This window comes from Metarhizium robertsii (assembly GCF_000187425.2).
Source record: "Metarhizium robertsii ARSEF 23 chromosome Unknown MAA_Scf_15, whole genome shotgun sequence".
Taxonomy (NCBI): Eukaryota; Fungi; Ascomycota; class Sordariomycetes; order Hypocreales; family Clavicipitaceae; genus Metarhizium; species Metarhizium robertsii.
This window is the reverse complement of record NW_011942155.1, coordinates 54,929-72,496: the sequence shown is the minus strand read 5'-3', so window position 1 is coordinate 72,496 and position 17,568 is coordinate 54,929. Positions and strand designations below refer to the sequence as shown.

Sequence of the window (17,568 nt, the reverse complement as noted above, 5' to 3'; positions counted from 1 at the left end):
TGTGAAGGAGATTACGCCCCCATTCTTTCAAACTAAAACAACCACCATTGGGGGATGAAGACGGACTCTGCTACCTCCACGCGGTATCCTCTGGGAATCTGGAAGCGTTCACTTCCAGAGCTAAAGCAGAGACGCAAGGAAGGGTTTGTCAGCTTGTCAAAGTTGGACAGGAGCTTTGGGCTGGCGCACAACAGGCGCGTCGCGACCACAAAGCATGGAACGGCCACGTCACAATTGAAAGCCGGTAGCAACGAAGAGTGCGGAATCAGAAACATCTAACGACGGACAAAGAGTGACACAACAGACAAGGAGCGACACAGACAAGGAGCGAAATCATAGGCAAGGCCGAGCGATGACAACCATTTGGACTTGCCATCATTCGAAGCCAAGACGAATCAGCTACGCGTTAAAAAGCTGGCCAGAGAACGGGATTGTGAAGAGGAGCTACATGGTACTTGTGAGCAAAGAGAAAGATAAACTACGGATGCGGATACGGATTTTACTTCACTTTGGACACGAGCGCATGGACGAAGCGACAAGCAGCGAAGGAATAGCATAATCACCAATCAAGCAAGAAAGAAAGGAAGTTGACAGCGTGGGGCTGGGCGAGACACGGCCAATTGTCAAGGAGCGATAGTAGATGCACAGATGAGACCCTCTAGGGAGATCCCTCCGGGCGAAATAAACTACCATACCATTCTTTCAGTTGCACAGGGATGTCATTTCCCGACTAGCGCATACCGGGCTCATAACTGTTGCGTCAAAAAGAGCAAAATTATAGGTCTATTGAATTTCTTCTAGTAGCACTAATAATAGCCTATATTCTATGCGACAGACACATATCACTAAGACGGACTTCATACTTGCATTTTTTTTTGTCGCACACCAAGCTGCAATGACGGAAAAACACACCAAGGGAGCATTTAGAGGCTCAGGGCTTGTTCCACATGATCCAGAAAGTGTTTAGCACGACTGGATGTGAGGGTACGCACGCCGTCACCAGTTGAAGTTCGCTTGAGCTACCTGATATGTGGATTCCAAAAGACCCCAAACAACCCAACCGAGGCGACTGTTTAGACAGATTATATCAAAAGCCGAATAAGTGGGCATAGGGAAGCTCACCGACAGCGAAGGGAGCCCGCGGGATAATGCACCAGATGGCGATGAACAACTGCATGCGCTCTGTTCCTGTGAAGCAGCAAGCTTCTGAGCCGTTTGGAATAATGATGAGGTTCGAGCACGCATGGTGCGTTGCGGTCTTTGTGTCATTAGGCCCTAGGTGATGATAGAAGTCCTCATGCTACAAGAGCAGTCGGCAAGGATCAAAGATTGGGACATAACATCAGAATACCTACCCGCCACGCCTGGGCATGGAAACTCTACTGCAAGGCCTATTTCTTCCCGCATAGTCCTCCGTTATGGAAATTTTGCGCGCAAGGTTGAAGAGCTTTTACTTCAGGAATGTGGGCTCAAAGCACCATTCCAGGCGGTTGGCGGACTTGCTCCATGATTGATCTCGATCTCCTAGGGAGAGTTCACGGAACTGTGTGGCGAATGAGGGAGTAAAACACATGAACCATAGTCACACCCCATTTGGAGAAGTGGTCCGTGTGACATATCCTGCACTAGGCATGTTTGTGCGTTGGTGTGCAAGGTCTTTTAACATGGACAGATCCATATGACTCATATGCGTGCCTACAGGAGAGCAAATACGTTACATGAGTTCTCAACGCCGAGCTGAGGAAGTCCCGTGATCTCAAGTGTTTATAGGTAGTACACGATGCTCGCAAGTCGAGGCAAGCGGTGCAAAACGAGACTTGGCGGTTCGAAGACTCGTCTTTCCAATGCGGCCACGACAACCCTTTTGCGGAGGGTGGTTGGATTGGCTTAGTTGGTCGAATTCTGCGACCTTGTCCGTGCTGAAGAAGGAGAATGTCGTTCTGCGCAACAACGTCGCCGTCTATGACGTAGAGCTTGCCATACTTCCATGAAAAAGGGAACTGCTACATACATTCATTGATCCATGACGTTAAACTAGAACATTTGGTGCCTGTTCCGTACAGGTGGGTCGAAGGGATGGGAAGTGAATGCTTCTGATCAACCATAGTAAATGAGCCGCAGGTCCCTCGTTACACTCTTACTAGCAGAGGCTGTTAAGTGCGTCTTCCAATTTTATAATTCCATTCAGTGAGAGGTAAGTATTTACAGTACTGTAATAATCAACACAGAACCTTGAAAATATTTTGGCGCCTAGTGGTAGTTACATCAATTTGCTCACAATTTCTGTCCACTCTGACGTACGGAGCGTACTGTACTGTGCAGTCGCACCCGCGCCAACAAAGGCGTATCCATCGAATACAAATTTAGACGAAGAGATTTTGCCACAAATGCAATATATAAAACGTACAGCAACTACCTCTGGTTTAAAAACAATTCTCCCCTTAATTTGAAGGCGCCGAAATATCCAATTGCGGGCACGTGTACCAGCCGCCCGCATCACGCGTGGCACTGGACGGGACAGCAATCACGCGTCGGGCCGGGGTTTGTACTCCGAGCTGGGAGGTGTCCAGTGTCCATGCCTCTTTTAACCATCCTTAACCAGGACCAGGGAGCTCTAGCTACCTGATCTTCCCTTTTCTCTACCATTCTCGCCCTTCAGCAACTGCCAAAACTCCTCCTGATTGCAACTGCCTGTTCTTCATAGCCTTGCGTTGTTGTTGAATGTGTTCCGTCATTGTATTCCTTCCTAATCTTTTCGTCTGCACGAGTTCTGTAGCCAAATAAAGCGATCCTCGGATAAGATGGTTCAAATCAGGAGCAAACTCCGGATTCAGATCTTCATCTTCTTGGACCTAAATTTGGTCTTTTTACTCTGACGCCCCAGTAGCTGCAGCATGCTGGTTCCTGCCACTAAGTTTTGCCCTAGACGTGGTTACGCCGAGGTGATTCTCCTGGATCGTTCACATTGTGAGGCCTGAGAAGAGCAAAGGTAGGAAGTAAGACCCTCGAGCTTAATTTATTTTAACAGCGACGAATTGTCCCTTATCTACCATGAAAAGATCCATGTTGCAGGGAAGGATCCGTTCAACTAAACTTCAAACGCCAGTTACGAAATACCCACGAAGAAGTATTAACGGCATATGGAGCCCAGTCTACCTATTTTTTGTGGCCCGTAGAAGTCTCTGCTTGTGCTCATTATGCGCCGTCTTTATAACATACAGCATCAGCCGCTGACCTATTGTTTAACAGTTGAGGAAAAAAAAAAAGAATTGGAAATAGCGTCGACGCGATTCTCGGCAGGGACCAGTAGCTCATCAGGCCACTGAACATCGTTCTTGATCCACGTCTTCGTGCGATGACCCATCAGGCCATGGATAAAAACGATGCTAAACAGTGTTAACGGACGGGACAGATTTGCGCCGCAGGTGAGAGGCGTGCTGTTCAATCAACAGAGGCAACCTTATCCGACAGCATGGCATTCCGCTCTAGGCCCGGACTAGGCGGTAACTAGGCATCCGCACATTATTTATGGAGTTAAGAACATGAGCCCATAGGGCTGAGGCACACCCATGTTAGGGGCATTGTCATTTGGGTCAGGGTTGTCGCCGGCGGAACGAGAAGCATAATTTTTGTCACTGGTCTCGTTTTTTATGCCGTCAGAAAAGGGGGGCATGTCAAAAGGATAAGCCAGGCAGTCGGAGGGCATGTTGTTCAACCCATGAAAGTGGTTCTTGTCATCCTCCTTGTCGAGACCACCAGCCTTCCCAGCCCGAGCATGATTCATAGCATGAGCCTGAGGGTGGGACAAGTGGCTCACTCCGTTGGGATTTCCACGGCGAATGGAGCACTTTTGGAAGTGGCGCTTCAAAATATCACTTCTAGAAAAGGTATCTTGGCAAAGCACACACGCATAAGGGCGATCACCAGTATCTACGCAGGGAACTAGTTAGTCTATACGAGTTGCGTGGCAAGACAAGGTACAAGCGGCCCGCCCGTCTGCAAGGGATAAGAGGCTCAGGATGGGACTTACGGCGAAGGAGATGGCGCTTCAAGTGCTTGGCATGGAGGTAGGACTTGGTGCAATGAGGGCAAGGATACTTGCCATCAGCATCCTTAATAGGAACGACGGTGCTTTTTGCACCACTAGTAGTTAGGGCGGGGGGTCCACGCCCAGCATTAGGAGCCAGAGCAACAGGCTCCGGGCGAGACGCAGCCGTAGTTGTTCGAGGCATCGTGGTACAGAAACGCTATCATTGACTGGGAGGATATGAGGTATTGCGCGGAGGCTAGACGCGGGGCAGGCTGAGATGTCTGCTGCTAGCTAGTAATGCTCGTTCGTAGCGCAGGTTGACGTGTTGAGAGTGCGAGGAGTCAGAGGCGTGAGCGAAAGCAGAGTGGTGATCTTGTCGAAAGTTGATTTGAAGAGAGTGTGTTGCTTGATATATCAGTCCTAGACGCGTTCCCCCTGTCTTGATTCACGTCGCGGCAAGGTGTGGGGCCGATAACCGTGCAGGCAATCGACAACAGCTTTGGGGGGGGGCGAGATATGGGAGATACATAATATAACTACACCATTCGTAATATTGACTTACGTGCTGAGGAAGCTGTTCAATACCTCGGAAACAATCCAAGGCCAAGCAGAGGGCGGTGGCCAAGACATTTAAGATCCGGCGCGATCGTTTTCGTCGCCGTCTTTCAGGGGTACCACCTAAAAACGGCTGCCATGCACGCGAGTCCTCAGTCCACTGGTCTAACAGGGTCGAGTTCGAGAATACGGGAAGCTGGAGACGCTCAACAATTGTCCTGCCCTTCCGTGACACTCTAATATTCTCTTTTCATCCCACCGCTTCGGCCTCTCACAAGACCTTTCACTGCTGCACAAAGTCCTCAATTTACTTTGACCAGGCCCATTTCGATGCCTTTACGGGTCAGGAATGCCCTTGGCAATGCCACAACGGCATCAGAGCCTGTTGGCATGGACAGATTTATCAGCTACGGACCTAAGGTTCGGGGGACTAGTGGCCCAAATGTCTTTTCCTTTTGCGGCAGAGCACATGACTAACTACTGGCTTAGATTCCTGGTACTAGATGCCCAACTTGCGCTCTTGGCGGGAAGGAAGTGTGGGTTATTCCTGGTCGGCGTTGCGGATATTGTGGCACGCCGTGTGATAGTCATTGACTGAGTGAGTACACCGTCGAATTTACGATCTCCAACCAGCGCACTTGCCTGTCAAAGTACATGCCACACAATCTGTACCAAGCTTCTAGAATGGCAACACTCTTGAGACTAAGGAACGTCTCAAAGGCGGGTCGACGGAGTAGCCAGCATCGCATAGGCGTATATTATGTCGGGTTTTATGTCTGTCATGCGCTGTGGCACGAGTTGAGTAGTGAGTGTAGAAGTCCAGCTCCGTCAACGACAATACTGGGACCCACCGATGCTTTGACGCGGTATCGACTTGGTGGCGAACAGACCCTGGTCTCCCTGTTGGTAGTCACCAGGCCACCCAGGGCATCCTATCCTGGGATGCCTGCTGCTACTCGGGACTGGCTCCCAACAGTAGACACAGGAGCGCACCATTGCGATGCGCAAGGAACTCCAATCAGAGGAAGAGAAACTCGAGGGATACCAGGCTCTATGCCGTGGGGTCTGTGTACCTCCAAGCCACTCCGTATCAGAATGCAAGAAGCATTTGAAGAACACGCTTGTCAACATCGTGGACCTGATCGATGCGCAACGGAGGTGCAAGGAGGTCAAGGTGTGGCATGATTTTGAAGCGACTAAGCCGACCCAACGAAGCGAGGCTTCCGGACTCGCTCAAACTCAATCGTAAGCGAATCGCCGTTTCGAATCTCTACTGAACTTGGATCAGTACAAGGTCGACGAGTTCAAAGCCTTCCGCCTTCCGCCTTCCGCCTTTGCCTTTGAAATATATGACGAAGAACTTGTAACAAAAGGCATAGTCTCCGCTCTTAATGTTTAGCTTGCCTATGGATATCATATCAAAGGATCCGGCTGATCGAGCCCAGGTTGATGGAGATAACAACCACTCTCCGCGCCATATCCAACGTCATCGGAGACTCTCAGTCGCTCATGGGCATTCTTTGCGGTTTCTTCATCGTAACGATACTCGTCGATAGCGAGACTGGGCTGGACTTGAAGCGGTGGGAGGCTGCGCGAAGTGGTCTTACCGGCTAAGAAAATGTGCGATCGGATTGTGGGTGGAGCTTGGGGGCACTGACCGCAAACCACTTTGCGACGTTCGAGTGAAACAGGCTTAAAACAATTCACCCGAAACCACCTGCACCGATTCAGTCAGCTGCCCCACGATGGTTTCCAGTTCCGAGGATCCTCGCCTGTCGACGACGGAAAGTGCGGGCGGCTCAGGCCTTTAAAGCTAATCAGAGTCTCCAATGTTCAGAACCGGACGGCAGATGTTTATATCCTGATAGATGTCGTTCGCGAAGTCTCCCAAATAACGCCCAACTACTTCGAAAGTATTGTTCTTTCTTGGAAGGAGATAGCTCGACCTTTCGGGATATGCGACTCGTTTTGCACCGTGAACGCATTGTTCAAGCCTCATAAGACATCGGCTACTGAAGACCGACCAAACAATCTCAAACTGAAACGTACGGATCAGTAATTGTCGCGCCGCGCAGCCCTCCTCCGAGACAGCTCCCCCGTGGAGATCACCGACATTGGCGTTTCACCTGCACGCGGAAGGACGGCCCACACACCCTCGTCGCCACTCAATTCCCTGCACTGGCTACAACGGTCACACATGACCAGCCGCCTACGACGCCAAACTCAGGGTCTTCCGAACACTTCAACGAGGCCGCCAAGGAATTTACTACTGGGCCGGCCGAGGCGGCCAAGTAATTTACTACCGGGCCGGAACGCGACTTCGCCAAGCACTTCTCCAGTAGCTTCCTCGAATTTTGGAAACAAACTCTGGCCAACACCGATTGTGCATCTACACCAACCAATAGCAGCATTGCCGCCAATGCCACTGCCTCTCCGACTCGGTTGGCCACCACAAACACTGCCCACCACAAACACTGCCCACCCATAACACAAACCTGCTGCCACTCATCGCCAAGGGCAACGACCACCAGTGCCCGCGCCACCTCGAGAAGACCTCCGGGTCTTCGTCCGCCTTGATTGAAGCCGACGCTCCGGCCAGAAACCACATCGGCTACGCCATCCGAGCTCATGTAGCCAGCAAGACGGGCCTTGAGCTCAATCGAATCCCGCAAGTCTTCCAAGTGAACACCGGATGGGCCATTCGCGCCGCAGACAAACTCACCCGCGATCTGCTTGTAGAACGCCAAGCCGAATAGGCCGATGATCTCGGCGCAACGGCCGTTGAGACCAGCCAGAAATGGTACACTTATGCCGTAGACAACTGCCCTCGAAGACTTACCGACCTTTACGGAAACGAACTGAACTACGACGCTGCCGTCCGTGACGAAATAAACAACCAGACGGGACTCACGCCGGTCAGCATCCGAGTCCCTCGCCGTGACAACGAACAGCTTCCCTACAAGACACTCATCATCTCCTTCCTTGAACCGACAAAAAGACCTTGGAGTCTATTTGGCACCAGCCGATATTAGCCAGATACATCGAAAGAACCAACCCTCCCAGGCAGTGCGAGAACTGCTGGGACTACCACACACGACATGCGTGCAATAGACAAACACGATGCAAACGCTGCGGAAAGACAAACCACGCCAGTGACAGTTGCACTGCCCCCCGAGCAGTGTGCCAACTGCCTCGGACCACATGCCGCGGACCAAGCGGCATGCCCGGCGCGGCCAAAGAGAGACCATGGCTTGCTCGTCCCCAGAGAACAAGGAGCAATGATCAGACAGATGGGTTCTCGCCTCTTTCAACAACGCCAGGCTGCACAGCGGCGACAGCAATCTCAGACGGAACCTAACAGCCAGCCAGCATTAGAGGCCGTCGCAGAACAACAGCGTGCTGCAGTGGCAGTCATGGAGCTGCCTCAGGAACATGTCAACCCCCAAGCCTTGACCAACTTCTTCACCTGCACCCTACCAGTTCTGCCGTCGTCGTCCCCGATGCGCCCCAGGGCCGTGGAACCCAGTCCTGCCATCGTCGTCCCCGATGCGCCCCAGGGCCGTGGAACTCGGACCGGAAGCGGCGCCGAGATGTCCTCTGTCGACATCACCTAAGCGGCGCCGTGCCAATACCAACCCGTCTTCTACATGAGTCGGCGGCCAAGAGTACACAATTCCGACAAGAACGCACTCAAACGAATGTGGGCAAAATCCCGCCGGCCCACGATTGCGCCCTGGCACTGGCCGACTCCGAAAAATATGACATCGTCCTTCTCCAAGAACCCTGGACGGAGGCAAAGAACTCAAGATGCCTCACCAAGACTCACCCAGCCTACGACACCTGTTCGCCCCTAGACAGCTGGGATAGCAATGGCACGCGGCCGAGGGTCATGACATACATCCGTAAGGACTCACGCATTTTCGCAACAGAAACGACCGACACTCGCCCGAGACATACTGTGACTTACGGTGAACGGCGTCACAATCGTCAACTTCTATCGCCAACCGCGCTATGACGTCTCCCTAGACGTCCTGCTGCGGTGGCCGGCACCAGAAAGGACCCTTGTGGCTGGTGACTTCAATGCTAAGCATTACTCCTGGCAAACCGGACGACTGGAGGGCCGTGGAGACGACATTGCCACCTGGGCAGCGGAAAACGGCCTGAATCTGTTGAACACGGCGGACGTGCCGACAAACCCGCATGGCAACACAATCGACTTGGCTTTCTTCAACATCACTTTGGCATCCGCGGTTGTGGAAGACCGTCTCGCCACGAGCTCTGACCACTTCACTCTAAGTCTCATACTTCCCGATGTTAGCCGGAGCCTGCCACAGGCGCTGGGCAAAGTGCGTGTCACGACTGAAGAGGAGCTGAAAGGCTTCAAGGAACTCGTTGCCGCTGGAGCTTGTCGAATACCAACAGACACGGCAACAGCCTCGCAGCTTGACACACTTGCCGCGGCGCTTGTTGACCTCCTCCAGTCGGCTGCCAGAGCTGCCGGTCGCCCCGTACGGAAAGGAACGCGAAGTGCGCCGTGGTGGACCGACGAGTGCGCCGAAGCCGCCGCGGAGTACCGCGCCATACGAGGAATTCTCCCTTTAGGATTCAGTCAGGAAGTCCAACTAGCGAGAAGAGAGTTCCAGCGTGTCGTCCGCCGTGCCAAACGGCAGTACTGGCGCAACCTCATCGACGGCTTCTCGGATAGCGCATCGGTCTACAAGGCAGTCCGGTGGCTCAAATCACCAGGGGCTTTCCAGCCTCCACCGCTTCAAATTGTTGACGTTGTACACGAAACCCAGCTGGATAAAGCGAATGCGCTGAGACGCAGCACTCTTGAACGCTGCACGGCGGCGGATGACTCTAACGACTAAGCGTGCCTTGCACTTCTGAAAGCGTCCGTGCTTATCGAACTTATAGACATAAACCCACATGCAATCGAATATGGGTTTGCCCCGAGCCCGAGCATCACCTTTTGGAACCTCTATCCAAGACTGCATCTCTTGGTGGCTTCGAAGATGCTCTTTCTCAGCGGTTTCAAAGAGAGACCCCATGGGATGACCGGCCAAGTCTCTGTGACTTCGTGGCAGTGGGGGCATCTCTCGCCTGTGTAGATTAAAGGGGTTCTTCATTAGTCGATGCAACTTTGCTTTGTCTATTACCTTGTCTGCAAGAATTCCAATCGGGGTAGCTTGGCGTCCTGCAACAAAGGCGGTCTTCCATACTTCGATTGGTTCCTTTGCAGCGTCATGCTTGAACTTTTCGTCATGTGTCGCACAGACACCTTCACGTACTGACATGGCTAAAAGTGCCGTTGGCGGCAGCGACACAGGGGTCGGGTACGGCCTAGATCGAGCATCAGAATCCTTAGGTTGGTGGTCATCGGCATCAGCTTGAAGCTGGTCATCCGTGCCTTCTGGTACTTCTCGATCGGCTTCCGCGCTCCCGGAATTTCCAGAACTGTTCTCAGCACCGGCTGGCTGATCAGGCACAACCTCTGATCCTTCAGTTCCTGCATTTGCTGTTCCTTCTCGGAGTGCGGGGTCTTCCCAACTGAGCTGGGCTCCGACATCCTCGTCTTCTCCGCGAAGGCCCTCCCAATCATCATGGGGTATCGAGACCCCAGTTTGGTCTTCTTCTGCCGTGGTGTTACGGTCAGTTTGCGACTCTTCGGCCTGGTTGAGTAAGTGATTCAGCTCGTTGCGACTGATATGCAATAGGTCATCCTTCAGTTGCTCAAGACTGCCGCTAAACGTCTCGTCTTCATTGAATATCACGTCCCTAGTAGAAATAACCCTCCCAGTCTTGGGATTCCAGACTCGATAGATGTTTGTGGATTGATAGCCGACAAGGTAACCGATCCAGGCTCTGGGGTTCAATCTCTGTCGTTTATTCCTCCTTGCCAAGGCATCCGGCGTCATGGCAAACGCTTTGCACCCATAGACCCGCAGATGCGCTTGGTAGGGCTTTCTACCTTCGGTAATCACGCCATCTCTGCGTGCCACAATGGTGTGTAATCTCTCATACGGGGTGCGCCAATTATATATGTATTTCGGGGTTCGGTTGTATAGATATACTGCGCAACGATATATCTCGACCCATAAATATTGTGGGAGTTTTGCGCCTGCTCGCATTGCTCGGGCTTTCGTCTTGATGATACTCCCAGACACCTCGGCGCCTCCATTCTGTGCAGGAGTATGCACGGCACTGTTCTCAACTATAATGTTCTGCGCGCGAAGGAAGTCTAGAGTGGCGGTCCTATTCCTCATAAACACACTATTGCCCATAATCTCATTATCGCACTCTACTACTCTGGGCTTGATCTGATACTGTCGCTCCAGATGTCCAAGGAGATGCTTTAATGCATCCAATATCTCCCCGAATGTGCGAGTAAATAGATAATAATCCCATATAAATCCGGACCATCGGTCAGTGGCGAGCATCACGCAGTTCGTTCCATCGTGAGTCACTTCAATGTCGTGAAAGTCAATAGCTATGCGTTGTGCGGGGTCATTGCCCACATCTCGTGGCTGCCGACGTATTTGCCGTTTTATTTTAGACACGGCACAGTCATCGCACTCGGTAGTTGTTGGTCCCTTGATTCGAACATCTCGCGAAGTGTTGACGAGATGTTCCAAGGCCTGGGGACCAGGGTGTCCAAGTCTTAGATGCCACTTTCGTGCGTCTGCCTTGCTTGCCTTCCTCCTTGTCCAGGAGTTATATTGATGCCGTTGAGACACGAATGCACTTCTTACAGCTCCTGAGGGTCCGTCTTCTATCACGAATTGATCGTATCGGTCAACAATGTAGCAGATGACGGTGTTGCCTCTGGATCTCAGGCAATTAAAGCCAGGGCGATTATCCCACCAGTAGCCACGTTTCTGAAGTTGCCGTAGTGATACAAGGTTGCACGGGAAGTTTTCGCAAAGTGCAACATCAAAGAGGTCAATAAAGCCTCGACCTCGAGGACCTTGTGTGCAGATTACAACATTGCCATATCCATGGATGGGGACTCGTTGTTCCCCGGCGAAAACAAAATCATCTGGACCGGCGTGTCGGAATCTACTGAATCGATCAATATTGTTGAAGATGTGGATGGTTGCTGCTGAGTCTAGCAGAGCTGAGTCCTTAAGCGGATAGTTGGTGGTAGAGAATGCACAGCGGATTGATTGGATAACAAAGCTCGCCGTATACTCTCCAACACCTCTCCCATGTCAGTCATGTTCTTGGATGAGGTTGGCTTTGTTAATGCGGTCCACCTCATCTCTCAGACTAGAATCATTTCTGACCCGATACTCAAAAGCGTCGCGTACGAGCTTCCTTTCTTTGAAGTGTTCGGGTGCCAACTTTGGGAACGCGTAGTAACACTTCGCTAGCTGATGACCACCGTCACATGCCTTGCACAAATCATCAGACTCATTCAGGGTAGCTGCCCTTTTTCGCCTTGACGATTGGGCATCCTTTGGCTTCCGCTTGCGATTACCGTCCTGCGGTGAGGACGGCCCCGCGGCTCGACGGTGAGGAAGGCCCCGGCTCTCCAGCCAGAGTTGGACCAAATGCTCCTTTCATGACTTTGGAGCCTTTCTCCCCAGCATGTAGGATATTCCGTCTCTCTGCTTCTTTCCGCAGATCCTTTGCAGCCTCCCCTATCGTCAATGTTTTATCTTCCAATTTATCCTTGTATATGCCTGCATAGATGGTAGTCCAGTTACCTAGGACAGGTTGGACTGCTTTCGTCAAGTCATCAAACCAAATGTTTGGGTCTTCCACCCCTCCGGTTTTTCTAACCAGAGCAAGGTTGGTGGCCATTTCCCACGTCGTAATCCAGCCTGCAAAGTCCTTCGGGACTTTAGTGAGAGCAGCCGTAGCCGACTGGTACTTCCTTCTGGCAGCAGCTTGTTGCACCCACACTTGTCCTAAGGTTTGCGTACCATGTCCGCAAGTCCCACACGGCACGGCACGAGCTCTGACGCAGCCCGTAGTCCACTGTGTCAGTCACCCAAGCCTTCAACTTCTCACAGTTGGCCTCTTGTTCTTTGTATTCTCTGTAATCTTGCTTATACATCTTCCACTCGAATGTGAATGACGCCAGTCAATTCAGAAAGGCTACGAGCGCGATGAGCAGGGTCCGTCGTCTCTGGAAGCATAACCATAGGTTCTCCCGATGGCGACTGGCTGACAGTTTGGCTTGATTGCCCACCTTGGCGGGTCTGTCTTCCAGACTGGGCCAGGTATTCTGGATCCAAGATTCTAGCGGGAATCCTTCTGTGGCAGGACCCTATAAGGGGTCTTTCTGGCCTTTCCATCATTAAAAGGCCACTATCTGGGTCAATATAGCCCCATAAGTGTAGGCTGATAGCCTTTGTCTGAAACTCTTCATCCCATCGTGCCCAATCCTCGAAGGTCTGCAACAGCACCTTCCTCTGTGATGCATTATTGTTTGTCATTGTGTATCTTTTCGTATAAGCACGATCGACTCGAAAGCGTACTGAGACTCTTAATTGTTAGATACACCGGGGCTATTCAGATTCACGATGGGTTATGTAACGATTAATTCGTAATCTTATTGATTCAATCTTGTGTTCTTGTGTTGTTGTTGGAGCGGGTTTGGGCTGCAGCCCAACCCTTGATATTTGCTTCAGCCACAGTATCTATTGTAATAGCCAGGGTATGTCTTCATTAGTCGACTAGACCTCGTTAATTCACTCCCCAGCACCAATCTAACACTAAAATGAAGAGTCGGCTATAGCAATAGTGGCGTGTGGCGGTGCAACCTGGCAGGGGAGACAAAGTCTCCCCGCCCGACAACAACACACAGAAGATACAAGCATCAATGAATACAATCCATCAATTTTTGACCTCAATAACGGGCCTAACCCCGGTGGTAATTCAAGTAGGCATCGTGAAATCTAACAGAGGTCCGGGGAGAAACACTACTCGTGCCACGCCCCCACTTTAGGCACGAGTAGTTATCCAAAAGTGTCACGTAGGTGCATAGCGAGTGGAACAGCACGACGAGTGGAACACCGCATAATCCCATACAAAAGGCATATTCAACCCCCATGCAAAAACGATTATTCTTGGGCGAAAAGTATTTAATAAAACAGAATAATAAAACAGACGCGAAATCGGACTCGGCGGCTAGAGTGAGTGAGTGAGTGAGTGTATTTTCCGTCCAGCGGCCATTGGCTGCTCCGGTCCCCTACGCGGGGCACAGGACGTACTAGGCTAGTGTTAATTTACAAAATCTGTCGTGTCGCGAAGCACACATACCAATATAAACAGAGCACTATCTAACATTGTGACAGCTCGAAGGCGCTTACAAGCAAATCTGTTCCCGTAAGCGGGATGTTCAGATGTTACGACACAGATTGAAGAGTTTCGCTATGACTGCCACAGCAGTCATAGATGACATGCGCGCGGACAAAAGGTGCTTGAGGCCACCTTCCGTCTACCGCTGCCGGAAAGAGAAAATTAGACAAAAGAAAAGGGGAGCACGGCAGTTCTGTAGGTCAGGATCACGTTACAGACGTGGGCAAATCTTCTCAAAGAAGGAACTACTTTGGGCTAGTTTGACAAACTTTTCAAAGTCTCTGCCTACTGCATGGTTGATCGCTACTGCCGGCGAGGGTGCCAGCCTCATCCGGTGGCATGGATCGACCTTTATCGACCTTTCTGCAGTAGAAGAGATATGTCGGGGACTTGCGCCAGCCGCAGGAACATATCAGCTTTACGTCGTCATGGCCAAACCTTTCGTGGTAGTCGGCAAAATCACCATGGTCTTTTCTGGCAGCAAGGAGGTGATGAGGCACTGGCCGGGGGAGGTCTAGCTCTGGAGGGCAGCGGTTTGGGAAGTCCAGGTTGAGAGATAAGTACTTGTCAGGAGCAGTTTCGTTCCACTAGGCGCGAGATACGTCTTTGCACCGCCGTTTCGTGCTTCTACGCAGGAAGGCCAGGTCGAGGTTGCATTCACGGGTTCTGGATGCGTATATCCTACCTTCGCGAGTATATCAGCTTGCTCGTTCCCTGTAATATTGCTGTGCCCGGGTATCCAGCGGATGTCTGTCGGTCTGTGTCTCTTTGCAGGGGGCTTGGAAGGCGAGAAAGGCCTTCTGCGATGAGTCAGAAGGTTGTCCTCGGAGGCATCTGGCGGCTGCGATGTTGTCAAGGCACACGACTATCTTTTGCGAGGCGGATTGCGGCAGTCTGAGTGCAGCTTCCAGCCCTTCCAGTGCTCTTCTGGCCTCGGCGTCGAACACCTCAGCGGGGCCAAGGCGTCCCGCGCCCTGGTGTAAGGAACGTCCGTTCTGGTAAATAGTGAAGCCATATCCAGCGGCACCTTTCTCGGAAAGAGAGCCGTCTGAATACACAATGACGGTGAGGGGCGAGACAGATTCAAGCCATGCGTTAAACTCCTCCGCGGCCTCTTCCTTTGCTGCGGTTTGAAGAGGCGGCAATGGCTCATTGACATACTTGCGTGGAAGAAGGACTGGGCGCTGGCATCGTGGTAGCAGGTTGTTCGTCCTCCTTAGTCTCGTTGGGAACGGCTTTTCAGGTAGCTGGTACTTCAACTTGATGCCCTTGACGATGGGCAGTGGCTCTGCCTCGATGGTGCGCTTGACTAAAGGGTGTGCAGGGTCCAGAGACTTTATGCGTGCCAAGAATCTGATTTGTCTCGCTTCAAGAAGCCGGGCAACCGGCGGTATGCCGCTTTCTCGGTGCAGGATATCGACTGGCGTCGTTCTCCAAGTCGGCAGAATGGCTCGGATGGCTTGTTTCAGGACTTTATTCATTCTGTTCAGTAGGTATTTGACCCTGGAGGATCTGGGCTTGTCCGCTGTCGCCAACGCGGGCATGTCATGCCTGGATACCACGCCTCAGTTCCGAACAGTAAGACTGGTTAGACACAAGCTCTCACAGCTCTCTGTGTTGCGCTCGGCAAGGGGCCACGCCGAGTATTCCCTAGGCTTCGGAGGTGGTATGCAACAGCTTGGGCTTTCGCTGTCCATTTCTCAACCTGGGTCTTGAACGTCAGCTTTTCGTCTAGCCAGAGGCCCAGCCACCGCATCGCTTTTTCCGGGTACTTCGTGCCGCCATGTCGCACGGCTGGGGTGTTCTGTGAGACTTGGGAGAGAAATGCTTGACCTCTGTCTTGTCGGGGTCGAAGGTGATGCCGTTGGCAGCACCCCACGCAACTAGCTCCTCCGGACATTCCGTTGCTTTTCTTGCCGTTTTTTGCAAGCTCTCTCCCATGCAGAGGATGGCAGTGTCATCCGCATAACCGAACCGTCCCTCGGGTTTGCCCAGCCGGTAGATCGGCTCCGTGTAAAGCAAAAATAGGATCGGAGATACCGTAGAGCCCTGTGGAAGGCCGCACTGCGTGCCACATTGTCTGGCCAACCCTGCTCACGGAGCCGTAGTACGAGTCTGTTGTACAGTGCCGAGTCAAACGCTCCTTGGATGTCCGCGGTCACCAGTGTGACTACTTGCTTATGTGCAAATGCTTCCTCAATGTCGTGGACCAGCGCAGCGACCAGGTCGACAGCCCATCGCTTCGGCAACGCACCGGCTTGCTGTGGATGAAGCAATTCGTAGTGGACTGTGGCCCATGCCAGGCGGCGTGCGAGGAGGCGCTCAAGTCCTTTCCCCAGGCGGGATAGCAAAGAAATTGGGCGCTAGGCCCTGGGCGTACTCAGGTCCCCTTTTCCCGCCTTAGTGATCATGACGACTTCTGCCTCACAGAATGCTTGTGGGTGATGCCCGACCACCAAGCAACCTTCGTAGAGCCGGCGGACGTGTTCTCCAATGATGTCCTAAACTGTTCGCAGCGTCTTGATGGTGATGTTGTCTGCCCCTGGCGAGGTGTTGCCAGTCTTGGTGATAGCATCTTCTGCCTCCGCGAGAGTGATCCCAGCAGCAAATGGTATTTGACGCGGCGGACAAACTGGATCCACGGGTCGTCGATGTCGTCTGCTGCCGTGCGGCGTTCCAGCGTACTCCGTCTCAGAGCGTTCGCTTTATCCATTTGTGTTTCGTACACTACGCCGTCAATTTGGAGCGGCGGCGGTTGGGTGACTTGAGCCAGTGAACTGCTTTGTACACCGCTGCACTGTCCGAGAAGCTGGCTATCAAGTTGCGCCAGTACTGACGTTTGGTCCGACGGACCACATTCTGGAACGCTTTTCTTGCTGCTTGCACCTCCTCGTTGAAGCCCATAGGGAAGATCCTTCGTACGGCGCGGTACTCTGCTGCGGACTCAGCACATTCGTCGGTCCACCAAGGGGCGCTTCGCGTTCCCTTCCGTACAGGTCGTCCCGCTGCCTTGGCAGCCGATGGAGAAGATTGACGGGCGATTCAGCTAGTGTTCCAGCTCCGAGGCTGTTGTGGCTGCGGCCGGGAGTCTACAGACACCTGCCTCGACGAGTTCCTTGAAGCGTTGCAGCTCCTCTTCGCTGGTTACTCGCACCTTGCCTGGCGTTCCGGTAGGCGCCAGGGTGACATTTGGGATTGTAAAGACTTAAAGTGAAATGGTCGGAGCTCGTGGCGAGGTGATCCTCAACTACTGCGGAGGCCAGGTCGATGTTGGAAAACGCGAGGTCGATTGTGTTGCCATGGGGGTTTGTGGGTACATCAGCGGTATTCAAGAGGCCAAGACCGCTCTCGGCCGCCCAAGCGGCGATGTCGTCCCCGCGGCCCGCCAGCCTCCCAGTCTGCCAGGAGTAGTGTTTCGCGTTGAAGTCGCCTGCCACCAGACATCTCTCAGGTGGAGACCACCGCAACAGAATGTCCAACGCGGCGTCGTAGGAAGGCTGGCGATACACGTTCATAATGGTTATTCCATTGACTGGCAACCACAGTATGTCACGGGTGCTTGCAGGTCGTTTCTGATCAGCAATATGTCAGGGGTGCTTGCAGGTCGTTTCTGATCGGCAAGGATGTGCAATCGTGGGCGGCCGGGATTTCCCCCACGTTTGCTTGAAAGATCT

At 52.5% G+C, this 17,568-nt stretch overlaps 6 protein-coding genes across 6 annotated transcripts; 2 read left to right on the top strand and 4 right to left on the bottom strand.

The window, feature by feature from the left end:
* Positions 1-3,526: 3,526 nt before the first annotated feature.
* On the bottom strand, positions 3,527-4,232 carry MAA_09131 (zinc finger domain-containing protein; the record flags this gene model as incomplete). The annotated part of the gene is made up of 2 exons (XM_007827129.1): positions 3,527-3,930; positions 4,031-4,232. 2 exons carry the CDS (start codon positions 4,230-4,232, stop codon positions 3,527-3,529), a joined length of 606 nt encoding a protein of 201 aa, XP_007825320.1.
* A 1,353-nt stretch (positions 4,233-5,585) lies between these two features.
* Positions 5,586-6,199, top strand: MAA_11717 (transcriptional activator xlnR; the record flags this gene model as incomplete). The annotated part of the gene is made up of 2 exons (XM_011412632.1): positions 5,586-5,830; positions 6,031-6,199. 2 exons carry the CDS (start codon positions 5,586-5,588, stop codon positions 6,197-6,199), a joined length of 414 nt encoding a protein of 137 aa, XP_011410934.1.
* A 609-nt stretch (positions 6,200-6,808) lies between these two features.
* MAA_11716 (uncharacterized protein) lies at positions 6,809-7,833 on the bottom strand (the record flags this gene model as incomplete). Its single annotated transcript, XM_011412631.1, has 3 exons — positions 6,809-6,974; positions 7,043-7,541; positions 7,731-7,833. 3 exons carry the CDS (start codon positions 7,831-7,833, stop codon positions 6,809-6,811), a joined length of 768 nt encoding a protein of 255 aa, XP_011410933.1.
* A 30-nt stretch (positions 7,834-7,863) lies between these two features.
* MAA_11715 (Lipase, class 3) lies at positions 7,864-9,456 on the top strand (the record flags this gene model as incomplete). Its single annotated transcript, XM_011412630.1, has 3 exons — positions 7,864-8,072; positions 8,201-8,562; positions 8,612-9,456. The coding sequence occupies 3 exons, from the start codon at positions 7,864-7,866 to the stop codon at positions 9,454-9,456; spliced, it is 1,416 nt and encodes a 471-aa protein (XP_011410932.1).
* A 163-nt stretch (positions 9,457-9,619) lies between these two features.
* On the bottom strand, positions 9,620-13,029 carry MAA_11714 (uncharacterized protein; the record flags this gene model as incomplete). The annotated part of the gene is made up of 4 exons (XM_011412629.1): positions 9,620-9,688; positions 9,745-11,644; positions 12,066-12,568; positions 12,646-13,029. 4 exons carry the CDS (start codon positions 13,027-13,029, stop codon positions 9,620-9,622), a joined length of 2,856 nt encoding a protein of 951 aa, XP_011410931.1.
* Positions 13,030-14,592: 1,563 nt separating this feature from the next.
* MAA_11713 (ankyrin domain protein) lies at positions 14,593-17,409 on the bottom strand (the record flags this gene model as incomplete). The annotated part of the gene is made up of 6 exons (XM_011412628.1): positions 14,593-15,458; positions 15,491-15,828; positions 15,935-16,155; positions 16,323-16,703; positions 16,748-16,899; positions 17,049-17,409. 6 exons carry the CDS (start codon positions 17,407-17,409, stop codon positions 14,593-14,595), a joined length of 2,319 nt encoding a protein of 772 aa, XP_011410930.1.
* Between the last annotated feature and the right edge of the window lie 159 nt (positions 17,410-17,568).